General features: G+C 55.4%; 1 protein-coding gene across 5 annotated transcripts in view; it reads right to left on the bottom strand.

Moving 5' to 3' along the window:
* Positions 1-275: 275 nt before the first annotated feature.
* ZNF592 (zinc finger protein 592) overlaps positions 276-11,767 on the bottom strand; it is a 44,762-nt gene continuing 33,270 nt past the window's right edge. For all 5 annotated transcript variants that reach the window (XM_084869039.1, XM_084869037.1, XM_084869040.1 and 2 more), the window contains 7 exons: positions 10,292-10,470; positions 5,645-5,821; positions 5,205-5,364; positions 4,789-5,076; positions 4,225-4,337; positions 3,257-3,392; positions 276-1,535 (listed from right to left, as the gene is read on the bottom strand). In XM_084869039.1, the coding sequence (XP_084725165.1) occupies positions 1,014-1,535; positions 3,257-3,392; positions 4,225-4,337; positions 4,789-5,076; positions 5,205-5,364; positions 5,645-5,821; positions 10,292-10,470 (1,575 nt within the window). In that variant the 3' untranslated portion in view covers positions 276-1,013. The remainder of the gene's footprint in view (positions 1,536-3,256; positions 3,393-4,224; positions 4,338-4,788; positions 5,077-5,204; positions 5,365-5,644; positions 5,822-10,291; positions 10,471-11,767) is intronic.

Here is an 11,767-nt window from a genome sequence, read left to right as displayed (position 1 = left end):
AACTGGCCCACAAGCCAATGCCACGAGCCCAGGGGAGACCTTGAAGGTGACTCTTGACCGGCATTGAGACCTTCCCTCACCCCCTCAGACTGTCTCTGCAGAGTCAGAAGTCCGAGGCTCCCGGTGTCCCAATCACAGCTCCAGAGTCTAGAGACCCTGTGGACAGGGGGACACAGCTCTCCTGCAGCAATGGGACATGAGGGGCGTCTGGGAAGACCCTCGGGGGGGAGCAGGGTGGGGCCAGGCTCACCTGGAGAGGAATACAAGAGCCCACCTGCATGGTAAGAAGATTTTTATTTGAAATATAGTCTGAGCAACATGAGTGTAGCCAGGAGGAGGAGGGGCCGGCCTGCCTGGGGCAGCAGCCTCTCTAATGGCACAGGAGCAAGAATACAAATATCCCAACGTCTGTGGGCCCCCAACGCCCTGGTCGGGAGAGGCAGGGCGGCCGCGGACAAGGTTCCTTCTGAAGGGTCCGCCCTCGGTGCCTGCCTGCCTGCCTGGGCCCGAGCAGGTGTGCTGCGGAGCGTCTCCCACCCCCGCGGAGAGCCAGCGGGACGGCCAGTTCTCCGGGGCCACCCTGGGGGGAAGAGCCCGAGAAGGCAGGGAGGATGGGCGAGGTGGCCCCCTCCATCCCCGTTCTCAGGCTCAGTCCGCCCAGAGGTCCGGAGCGCCGGGAAGAGGCCCCCAGCTAAAGGCAGCGGGTGGGGAGCCCCCCGGAAGAGCACAGCTGCGGAGGGGGTCCAAGCGGAGCGGGCAGCACTGGCTGGGAGGACACAGACAGGAGTTGGGGTTCTGAGAAGCAGCACAAAGCCATAAATAACAGAAATTCAGATCTGTGAGGGTCCCGGGCAGCCCCGCATCTCCTGGGGCCGGGGCACGCCCAGCTCCCGCAGCTCAGGGCGGGCAGACACCGCTCCAGGGCACAGCCTGCCACGCACGCAGGGCAGGGCCTCCTGTTTCCCGCTGTCCGCACGGCGGGTGCGGCACCCACGGCACCACCCGGCCTCCGGTCACACCTGCGGGGACGGTGCGTGGCTGTCCCGGTCCTGAGAGGCCAGCGGTGGACTCCGAGTGTCTCGGACAATGTCCTCCTCGGGGGCCGAGCCCGGCGACCTCCTGGCCTCCGGGTCGCCCGGCAAAGGCTCGCCGGTACATTCTTCCAGTCCGTTTTCCCTGGTCTCCACGGATACCTCCTCCCCAGAGCCCTCTTCCGGCTCGGCCGCCTCCTCCGCTGCCTCGGCCGCCGCCTCCTCGTCCTCCTGGTCTCGCACCTTGTGGACGATGAAGAGGTGGCGGCTGAGGGAGCCGGTGGAGGTGTAGCACAGGCCGCAGAAGGGACACTGGGCCGTGGAGCTGTCCACCTGGTGCTGAGGTATGTGGCTCTGAAACTCGATCCCCGAGTCCGTGGCAAAGCTGCACTTCGCGCACTGGAAGAGGGGCTTGGGCCTCTTGGCGGAGGGGGCGGCCTCGCCGGGGTCGGGGCCGGGAGCGTCCTCCTCCGCCCCGCTGACCCGCCTCTTCAGATGGTTCGCCTGAAAGGGGCACGGCGTCAGACACGCGCCCCGACCACGCCCCGGGCAGCCCAAGGCCCCGCAGAGTCTCCCGCCAGGCCAGGGTCACCCCGGCCCCGAGCGCTTGTTTGACTTTGGTTCGGCTGGGGGTTTTGTTTTAAATGTGCCGTCTGCTGGGACACGACATTCCGAAGATACAGGAAGGGCACAGAGATCACAGCCCTCCGGCCCACGCCCCAGGCCTGCTCTCCAGAGATCGCCAGATCGCCCGGGCTCTGGGGCTCCTCCAAGAGATAGTCTACACGTACACAAAGACAAAGCTGCTCTGCCGAAACCGGTTTGGCTCAGTGGATAGAGCGTCGGCCTGCGGACTGAAAGGTCCCGGGTTCGATTCCGGTCAAGGGCATGTACCTTGGTTATGGGCACATCCTCAGTAGGGGGTGTGCAAGAGGCAGCCGATCGATGATTCTCTCTCATCAATGTTTCTAACTCTATCCCTCTCTCTTCCTCTCTGTAAAAAAATCAATAAAAATGTATTTTAAAAAATAAATATAAAAAAACAAAGCTGCTCTTCTACACCATGATAGCATTGCTTGCCTCCGCCCTGTTCTTTTCACGGCTCAACATGCCTGGCGCTTGTCTCCATGAGGCTGAGACAGGGGTCACGCTCTCCTAACAGCAGCGTGCGGCCCACTGTGGGGAAGAGCAGTCCCCGCTGGCGGGCATGCAGTCACGTGCCGTCTGTCATGCACACAGTGCTGCAGGGAACATTCTTGAACACACTTCTTGGTGCCCAAGGCCAGAGACACCGGGACAGATAAATCCAAGAAGCCGACTGGCTGCATCAAGGGGGGTGCTTTTGGAGGGCAGTGGAGGGGTTGCATTTTAATCGCAGACAGATGCTGCCAAAACGCCAACACCCCACCTGCCATGTGGGCAAGGGCCTTGGCTGATCGGCGAGAGGCCTTCTCTGAACAGCCCAGAAGGACGGTCCTGGGCCTCCAGGAGCTCTCAGCTCCCCAGGGGTGCCAGTTCCTCTGAGGCACACCCCCATCACAGCGTGGGAAGAGGCTACAGTGAAGGGAAGGCCAGGCCACCCCTGAAGTTCACCAAAACGGGCCTGGAACAGGGACAAGGTCACAGGACAAGAGCCCAATCCGAGCTGGTTTGGCTCATTGGACAGAGTGTCAGCCTGTGGATTGAAGGGTCCCGGGTTTGATTCCGGTCAAGGACACATGCCTGGATTGTAGGCTCGATCCCCAACAGGGGGCATGCAGGAGGCAGCCCATCTATGATTCTCTCTCATCGTTGATGTTTCTCTCTCTCCCTCTCCCTTCCTCTCTGAAATCAATAAAAATATATTTAAAATAAACAAACAAGCAAACAACATAGAACAAGGGTCCAGGAGAGCAGGTCCCACCACCAGTGCAGAAGTGGGGGTAGGGCAGGAGCAGGTGGAAGCTCCCCCATCACTGAGCCACCCCACCCCGAAGGAAGGGCTCCCAGCGGCAGGGAAGCAGCAGGACCAAGAGGCAATGCGTCGCCTGGCGGGTCTCTGTCCCTGTCCTTCCCTTGTGTGCAGCCCCAGCTGGGGTCACACTGGCTCAGAGCGGCCCACACTGAGGGGAGTTGCAGGGCTGTGGAGACACGGCCACAGTGACCAACGGGCGCCCCGTGGCCTTCCCCTCCGGCACCGGGTCCCACTGAGCAAGCTGCTCTGGCGGACAAGGCCCCGCACTCACCTGCGGGGAATGTCCGCCCGAAGGTCTGACTTTGGACGTCTGGCTCAAATCAGGGTTTCTGATGCCGTGCATAAGGCTGATGTGGCTCTCCAGGAGGGAGGGCCGAGGAAAGCTGGGGCTGTCCTCTGTGCAATACCTGCGGAAGGACGGCCAGTGAAATGGGGTGAGATGCCAGGCGGGCAGGCAGAGGTTGGCGCTGCGTCTGGCTCCCGGGCGGAGTCTGGAGCAGACAGAGAGCGGGCTGGGGGGTCCTCGGGCTGGCAGGGAGTGCTGGGTGCTCCCCAGAGCACTCTAGGCAGCGAGCCCACCGCGGTGACTGACAACAGCATGTCAGAATGTGCCCCCCGGCCCTCGGCCGTGAGCTTACCCTGCGCTGCCTGGTACCACTGCCCAGGAGTCCAGGTGCTGGGCTGGTGGTCGGCATGAGGCCAGCGCATGTGCCGGAGCACAGGCAGGTGGAGCTGCCGGGCTCACAGGCTCACTGCCGCTCCTCGTAAGCCCCAGGGCCCTTCCCCACTGACCGGCAGTGCAGCCGGGGCTCGGGGAGAGGGAGGGGGGAGGCCTCAGAAGCCCCCAGGTTCTGGGAGCTGGTTCTGACCTGCCCTGATTTCTGAAATAGCCACAGCACTTTCCCATGCTTCTCTCTTGCCTTTGATTGCTGATCTCAGAATAGAGAAACGGCCGAAACCAGTTTGGCTCAGTGGACAGAGCGTCAGCCTGCGGCCTGAAGGGTCCCAGGTTCGATTCTGGTCAAGGGCATGTACCTTGGTTGTGGGCACATCCCCAGGGGTGGGTGTGCAGGAGGCAGCTGATCGATGACTCTCTCTCATAGATGTTTCTAACTCTCTATCTCTCTCCCTTCCTCTCTGTAAAAAATAAATAAAATATTTTTTTTAAAAAGAATAGAGAGACGCCATGGAGAGTCTTTCCAGGCCTCAGACCCCCTGGCTTTCCCCGCGGAGACTCACCCACACGTGTAGACCTTCTTGACAGTGTCGTGGTTGTTGCGGATGTGTTTGCGCAGGCTGCTGGGGGTGTGGAAGGACTGATCACACTGCCGGCACGGGTACCGCTTCAGCGTCTGCGGGTCACAGAAAGCGGAGCATCAGAACTGCAGGGGAGCTTAAACCGGTTTGGCTCAGTGGATAGGTCCCAGGTTCGATTCCCGTCAGAGGCAATGTGCCTCGGTTGCAGGCACATCCCCGGTTGGGGGTGTGCAGGAGGCAGCTGGTCAATGTTTCTCTCTCATTGATGTTTCTAGCTCTCTATCTCTCTCCCTTCCTCTCTGTAAAAAATCAATAAAATATACATATTTAAAAAAAAAAAAAAAACTACAGGAGAGAGTTCTGGGTGTGCCCCCCTTCTCAGACGACAGGGGCCGAAAGGATGCCCCACAGACCTCAACATCTGTGGAACCCACCCTGCCCAAGGCACCAGGAACCCTAAGGGGTTGGCCATGTGAGGGGCCGCTGACCCCACAGGCGAGAATCCAGAGAACCCGGCACGACCCTGTGACCCAGGACGGCGCTCACCCGGCCGTGGCTCTTTTTCATGTGGGACACGTAGCTCTCCCGGTCGGGGACCCACTCCTGGCACTCCTGGCAGGTCCAGCCGGTGCTCCTCAGCCGGGGCTTGCCCTCAGCCCTGCGATGGGCCTCGGACCTGCCCCAGCGGCCGGACGGCAGGGAGCTGCCCCGAGAAGCCACGCTGGTGGCGGGGGGCTCTGTGGGGACTCGAGAACCGGGGCGGCTGGAGGACGTGTCTGCTGACGACTGGAGGCTTGACAGCTCCTCCACGTTTCGGGGAACGCCGTGCTTGTTCTGGGGGTGGGGAGAGCGGTTACTGACTGGGGAGGGGAAGGAGGCACAGAGTCAGCCCCCCCTCCCCCAAGGCCTGAGGCATGCGCCCTCCTCCCCTCCTCTCGGCCTCCTCCCCCAAGGCCACCCACCTTGACGTGCTGCATCAGCTCCGGCTTCTGCTGGAACAGGAGCGGGCACTCGGGGCACTTGAACACGCCCACCTGTGCCTGGCTGGCGTTCTGGTAGAAATGCTGCTGCATGTGCCTCTTCTTGTTGAAGATCATCTCGCAGGAGCACTTGTACATGAGCCTGCGGGACAAGCCCCAGGGCATGAGGTGGCCAGAGCTGTGGGCAGAACCGCGCGGCCCTCCACCCCGTCTCCGCTCTCTCTGAACCGGGGTGGGGCCTGGGGAAGCACTACTCTGAGCCAGTGGACTCTGGATCTGCCCCGGGTCTCGGAATGTCTTCGCTGGACTCCAGACATCTCTGCCGCTAGCCCCGGCTCCCAGTCGGACCCAACACCTTCCCCTACGGCACCCAGGCCGCTGGGCTCTGCCCCCGGGCCTGCTGGCCCTGCGGCTGCACTCACTGGGAGGGTTTGTGGGGCTGGGTGGGGTGCTGGGTGGCGCTGTGGTCCGCGGTGTTGCTGGCTGTCTTGAAGGCCATGGGGCAGAAAGCACACTTGTGGAAAATCTGGCAGTGTTTCTCCTGGATGTGGCTTTTCAGCAAGGCCAAGGACAAGTGGACGACCCCGCAGTGGATGCACCTGAATGACAGGGGGCGGGGAGGAGTGGTTAGATCCAGAGAAGGTCCTGGAAAAGGAGGGACAGGGGACAAGAACAGAGCCGTGTTGGGACTCACGGTCACACCGCCACTCATCGGAGAAGGCGGGTGATAGGTCCTCCCTTCCCCCCGCTGATGGAGGGAGAATGATGTAACCTGTACCTGCGGCGCGGACATTCCTGAGCACCTGAGCAGGCACCTTATATGGACTATACCTTGAAACACCTGCCAAATACCCTAAGCCCCCGATTCTTAAGTGCCTAGGTCCCTAATCATGTGCCTTACATGAAACCACCAATCAGCGTGTGCTGAGTGCCCTAAGCCCGCCCCTTCCTTTTCCTCCCCTCAAAAGGCGTGTCCACCCCTGAACATATGCTCTTTCCCCTCTGGAGGGCAGCCCGCAGGGGTCTTCTCCCCAATAAAGCCTGTGTCCTGGTCTCCTGGTCTCAGGCCCTCTGTTTCATCTTTCAGAGGGTGCCCCAAAAACTATCCTACAGTTCTGTCGCTTCACTTTCCATCCTTCACTCGCACATGTTGAGAGCCTGCCATAATGCCGTCGCCCAGGGCCCCCCAAAACCAGGCCACACCTGGTAGAGAAGCGGGGAGAAACCCCCCCTCCCCCCATTGGCCAGAGGATATTCGTCTGCAAACCAAAAACTGGGGCCTGGCTAAGAGAAATTGGTGGGGGTGGAAAAGGGAGGGAGTGGTAAAAAAAAAAAAAGGATGCCTAGAATCAAAAGTCAGAACGAATGTTGGCGAGGATGTATTATAGAGAAAGCAGAGCCCTCGTGCACTGCTGGTGGTTAGGTAAACATGGTACAGCCGCTCTGGGAAACAGTCTGGCAGTTGCTCAAAAAGTTAAACTGAGTCCTGGCCAGGCGGCTCAATTGGTTGGAGCATCGTCCCCTCACCAGCAGGTCCCGGGTTCGATTTCTGGTCAGTTCACATCCCTAGGTTTCGGGTTCGATTCCCAGTAGAGGCATATGGAAGGAAACTCATCAATGTATAAATGTTTTCTCTCTCTCTCTCTCTCTCTCTCTCTCTCCTCCTCCCCACCTCACTCTCTCTCCCCCACCCTCCTTCCCCCCTTTCTCACTCCAGCTATTCTACTCCTAGGTATGTACCCACAAAAACTGAAAACATGTATCTACATAAGAACTCGTACATAAATATTCATTAGCAGCATTTTTTCGTGATAGCCAAAAGGTGCCTATCAGCTGACAAATGGATATACAATATGCAGTATTTACATCCAACAGGATATCATTCAGCCATAAAATAGAATGAAATATGTATATATGTTACAACATGGATGAATCTTGAAAATACTATGCTCAGAGCACATATTATATGATCCATCCATATAAAATGTCTAAGATAAATCTATAAGACAGAGAGTAAATTGGTTGTTGTTTATGGCCTGGGGGGTGGGCGGTGGGAAAATAGTGACTATAGAGATTTTTGGGATGAATATATAACTGAATATACTGAAAATCATGAGATTGGACACTTTAAGTGGGTGAGCTGTGTGCTATGTAAGTTATATCTGAATAAAGCTGTTACCAAAAAATCTGCCAAAACCGGTTTGGCTCAATGGATAGAGCGTCGGCTTGGGGACTGAGAGGTCCCGGGTTCGATTCCGGTCAAGGGTATGTACCTTGGTTGTGGGCATATCCCCAGTAGGGGTTGTGCAAGAGGCAGCTGATCGATGACTCTCTCTCATCGATGTTTCTAATTCTCTATCTCTCTCCCTTCCTCTCTGTACAAAATCAATAAAATATATTAAAAAAAAAAAAAAAAAAAAAAGCTGTTACCAAAAAATCTATAATAATAAAAGGGTAATATGCTAATTAGACAATTAGACCGGGCATCTTCCGGACGTCCTTCCTGACAAAGCCGGGGGGGGGGGGGGGGGGGGTAAGCTGGCCCGGGTCCCGGGTGCCTGCAGGAGGGAAGCTGGCGGTGCCAGCAGCCGGGGGAAGGAAGGCCTACTCGTGCACGAATTTTCGTGCATCGGGCCTCTAGTAAATTAATAACAGAAAGTCTTAACTGTAATGAATAGTGTATTAGTGTGTATGTCATTGGAATGCAATAACAGATCATTGGAGATTTTTTTTCGGGGGGGGGGGTGAAAATATAAATTTGGGAGTATTCTATTATTTTTTTTCGATCATTGGAGATTTTAATGTCTGTCATATTCAGTAATCCTTCCAGAATTCATCGCTGACTCTCACTAAATTTTAGCTGACATTTCTTACAAAAAGCCTTGAAAAACTAAATTGCTTTTCAAACTGTTTCCTTTTATTCTTATATAAGAAAGTAAATAAAAGAATTAGAAAACAAAAAGCTCCATTAATCCACGTGGACAGATTCAAAGTGAAAAATCTCAGTGTTGACTGCATGTCTACTGGTTGGATCTCGGAAGCAGCAGCACGCACCTTAGTCACAGTTAGCACGGGATTTATGTTGCAGGACACGCGAAAACACTCCTCAGGTGTTTGGTTTAAAACCTAGCCTGGGAGGCTGCCAACCCCTCTTCTGCAACATGGCGGCCAGGGCTCCACACCACCTCTCTGGCTGTTTCGTTTCTCTTTAGAATCTCTGTTCTCCATAACATGCAAAGAAATGAGCCTTCATCTGGAAATGCTTATCGCAAGTAGAAAACTAAAGTCATCACTAACCCTCCAGTCCTCACCCCCGGCACAAGCTATCATCGAACCCTGACGCTTACACTTCCTGAATTTCTCTCAGCTCTACTTTCCCTCCGGCCCAAGTCCAGGCCTGAGCTGAAGCCCTCAGCATGCCCCCTGGACCGTCACACTTGCTTCTCAAACAGTTTCCAGCCTCCACCCCCTTTAACATAAGGTGTCAGCTTCCCAGAAACTTTCCAGCCAATCAGCAGTCCGCTGGATAAAGACCAAATGTTTACCAAGGAATGCAAGGTTGTGCAAGGCCTGACCCCTACCAATCTGGGTCTCACTGCTCACCTCTCCCCCATTCATCCTGACCCACCTCAGCAGAAATAACCCTTCCCATAACCCTGTGTGTGTGCTGGTGTCCCGCCCATACCCTTGGTCCAGACACACTCTCCCTTCCTTCTGTCTGAAACCTCCTGATATTCCCTCTCCCAAGTTTTCCTGGACCGCTCCTCCCTATGGGACTTCCCACTCCGAGTTACAATTTCTGCGTCCATGTTTATAACCTACCAGGCTGAAGCCCCCTGGAGCTCAGGGGATGAGTCTTAATCATTTTTATATCTTCAGTGTCTGGCCCAATACTAAAGACAATAATAAGAACTAAAGAAAAGTTAAATGAGCTAAAAACAATAATTTTTTTTAAAATACTAAAGAAAAGAAAGAAAACCTTACTAAATTTGGGCAAAATTAAGTTTCAGGAGTGAAAGGGATCCAATAAACCAGGAAATGCAGAAACTCCCAAATGCAGAAAGCCAGCACAGGAGAACTGATGGGGGCGATGTGCAAGTTAGAGATCAGTGAGCTTTGGAGGGAGTTTCCCCTGTTCTTTTCCCTGAAAATGACTTTTTTAAAAAAAATATTTTTATTGATTTCAGAAAGGAAGGAAAAGGGAGAGATAGAAACATCCATGATGAGAGAGAATCATGGTGGATCGGCTGCCTCCTGTAAGTCCCTCACTAGGGATCGAGCCCACAACCCGGGCACGTGCACCTGACCAGAATCAAACCCGGGACCCCCCAGTCCGCAGGCCAATGCTCCATCATCCATTGAGTCAAACCAGCCAGGGCCTGAAAATGATTTCATGCTTATATATTAAGGTAACCAGATCCCGATTTTCAACTATTTGTCCTTTTTTAAAACGCTGCGGGATGCGGGACAAATGGTTAAAAATCGGGACTGTCCCGCCAAAAGCGGTCACCTTATTATATATGTCTGACACAGTGGAGGCGATGCAGTCTCAAATAGACTTTTCTTGCTCTTACTCTGAGGCCGACCATTTCTGCCTTTCTCAGGTGTCACTTGCTTCTCACAAGCTGACAAAAACGAATCAACACGAACACTCCAGAGCCCTTCGAGTTTGGAGTCTCGCCGCTCCGTTTGTTGACGAGAAGTGGGAACATCTCAGAGTGCCGCAGTCAGTAAAAGTATCATTGAAACAGTGCTTTCCATTTCATATGCCAAACACCGTAACCCCGTGAGCAAGCTGAATGAGCATCTTTTAAAGAACCAAGCCGACAAAGTGAATGTTATAGCTTCCCCTTGGAAGCGATTTTTGCTAACATTTAATTGTTGTAAACTCCGTATTCTTCTCCCCCTTACGCTTCTTGCTCTCTAGAACACGTACCGACCAGCGTGCCTGTCTGGCTAGGCTGGAGCCCGGGACTCTGAAGGCCAAGCTCAGGGGCAAGTTGTGGGCCAGGAGAAGGCCCGGCCCCAGGGCAACCCCCGGACGGGCCGGCGAGCCGGGCGGCACCCACCTGTAGCCCACCTTGCGGGCATAGTGCAGGCAGTTCTCCTTCACGTGGGTCTGGAAGTAGGCAGAGCGACAGAGGGCGCCGCACTCCGGACAGCAGTACGGGGACTTGTGCGTGTGGATCCGCTGGTGGGCACAGAAGCTGCACTGGTTGGGCAGCAGCATCTGGCACACCGGGCACGTCTAGGAGAGAACACGGAGAAGACGGTTCACGTGGGTGCCGGAGGCCGTGGCTCTCCCACCACGGCTGCCTGGCTTCCCCAGGGCATGGGTCAGAATGACCCTCCACCCCCTGCAACTATTCTCTTAGGGTGCCTGACACCCCAGACCTCATTAAGCATGTTGATACCAGCCAGCCAGTGTGGCTCAAGGGGTTGAGTGTCAACCCATGAGCTAGGAGGTTATAGTTCCATTCCCAGTCAGGGTTCCGGCCTTGATCCCAGGTAGGGGGTGTGCAGGAGGCAGCCGATCAATGATTCTTTCTCATCATTGATGCCTCTCTCTCTCTCTCTTCCCCACCCCTTTGAAATCAATTTTAAAAACATCATATATTTTTTTTTTATTGTATTGATTTTTTACAGAGAGGAAGAGAGAAGGATAGAGAGTTAGAAACATCGATGAGAGAGAATCATCGATCATCTGCCTCTTGCACACTCCCTGCTAGGGATGTGCCTGCAACCAAGGTACATGCCCTTGACCGGAATCAAACCCGGGACCCTTCAGTCCTCAGGCCGACACTCTATCCACTGAGCCACACCGGTTTTGGCAACGTCTATTTTTTTAAAGTGTTGATATTGACCCTAGCAAGCCTTATCTTGTTAGTCACAGACAGACCTGGCCCTGTTTGCCCGATTAGTCCTGCGCGAGGGCTATGCGTCTCTTCCCTCGGGCTTGGCGGAGGGCCAGCTTTCCTCCCCAGAGGCCTGAGGCCCTTCTGGAAATCTAAGGTCTCACTTCACTGCCAGACTCGCCAGGTCGGTCCTCACCCTGGCTTGGCAGAGCTGGCTCCTACTCAACACCTTGTCAGGTGGCTCGGTGGCTTCCTGCGGGGACCGGAGCGTGCCCCGACTGCCTGCGGAAGCCCCGAGGGCACGCTGACTGGGGGGCCTCGCCAGCTTCCATGTCCTCAGCCCTGTCTACCCACTCCGGGTGGCAGGGGTGGAATCAAGGAAAGGAACCTACAGCCAGACTCACTGAAGTCCTACTGGGAGGAGCCCAGACAGCCAGGGGAGGAGGTGCCCACATCTGGAGAAGTCAGATGGCGGGGGGGGGGGGTGGGGGGGGGGGGTGGGGGTGGGGTGGGAGGGAAGTGACCTGGGTCTGAGGAGTTGTGCAGAAGGACAAGTCGTTAGGGAGGACAGAAAAGGATCTCTGCTTGTTTTTGTTTGTTTGTTTGTTTTTAATATATATTTTATTGATTTTTTTTACAGAGAGGAAGGGAGAGAGATAGAGAGCCAGAAACGTCGATGAGAGAGAAACA

This window comes from Pipistrellus hanaki, assembly GCF_964339955.1.
Source record: "Pipistrellus hanaki genome assembly, chromosome: 21".
NCBI lineage: Eukaryota > Metazoa > Chordata > Mammalia > Chiroptera > Vespertilionidae > Pipistrellus > Pipistrellus hanaki.
The sequence above is the reverse complement of the archived record's forward strand: the minus strand, read 5'-3'. Positions and strand labels throughout refer to the sequence as shown.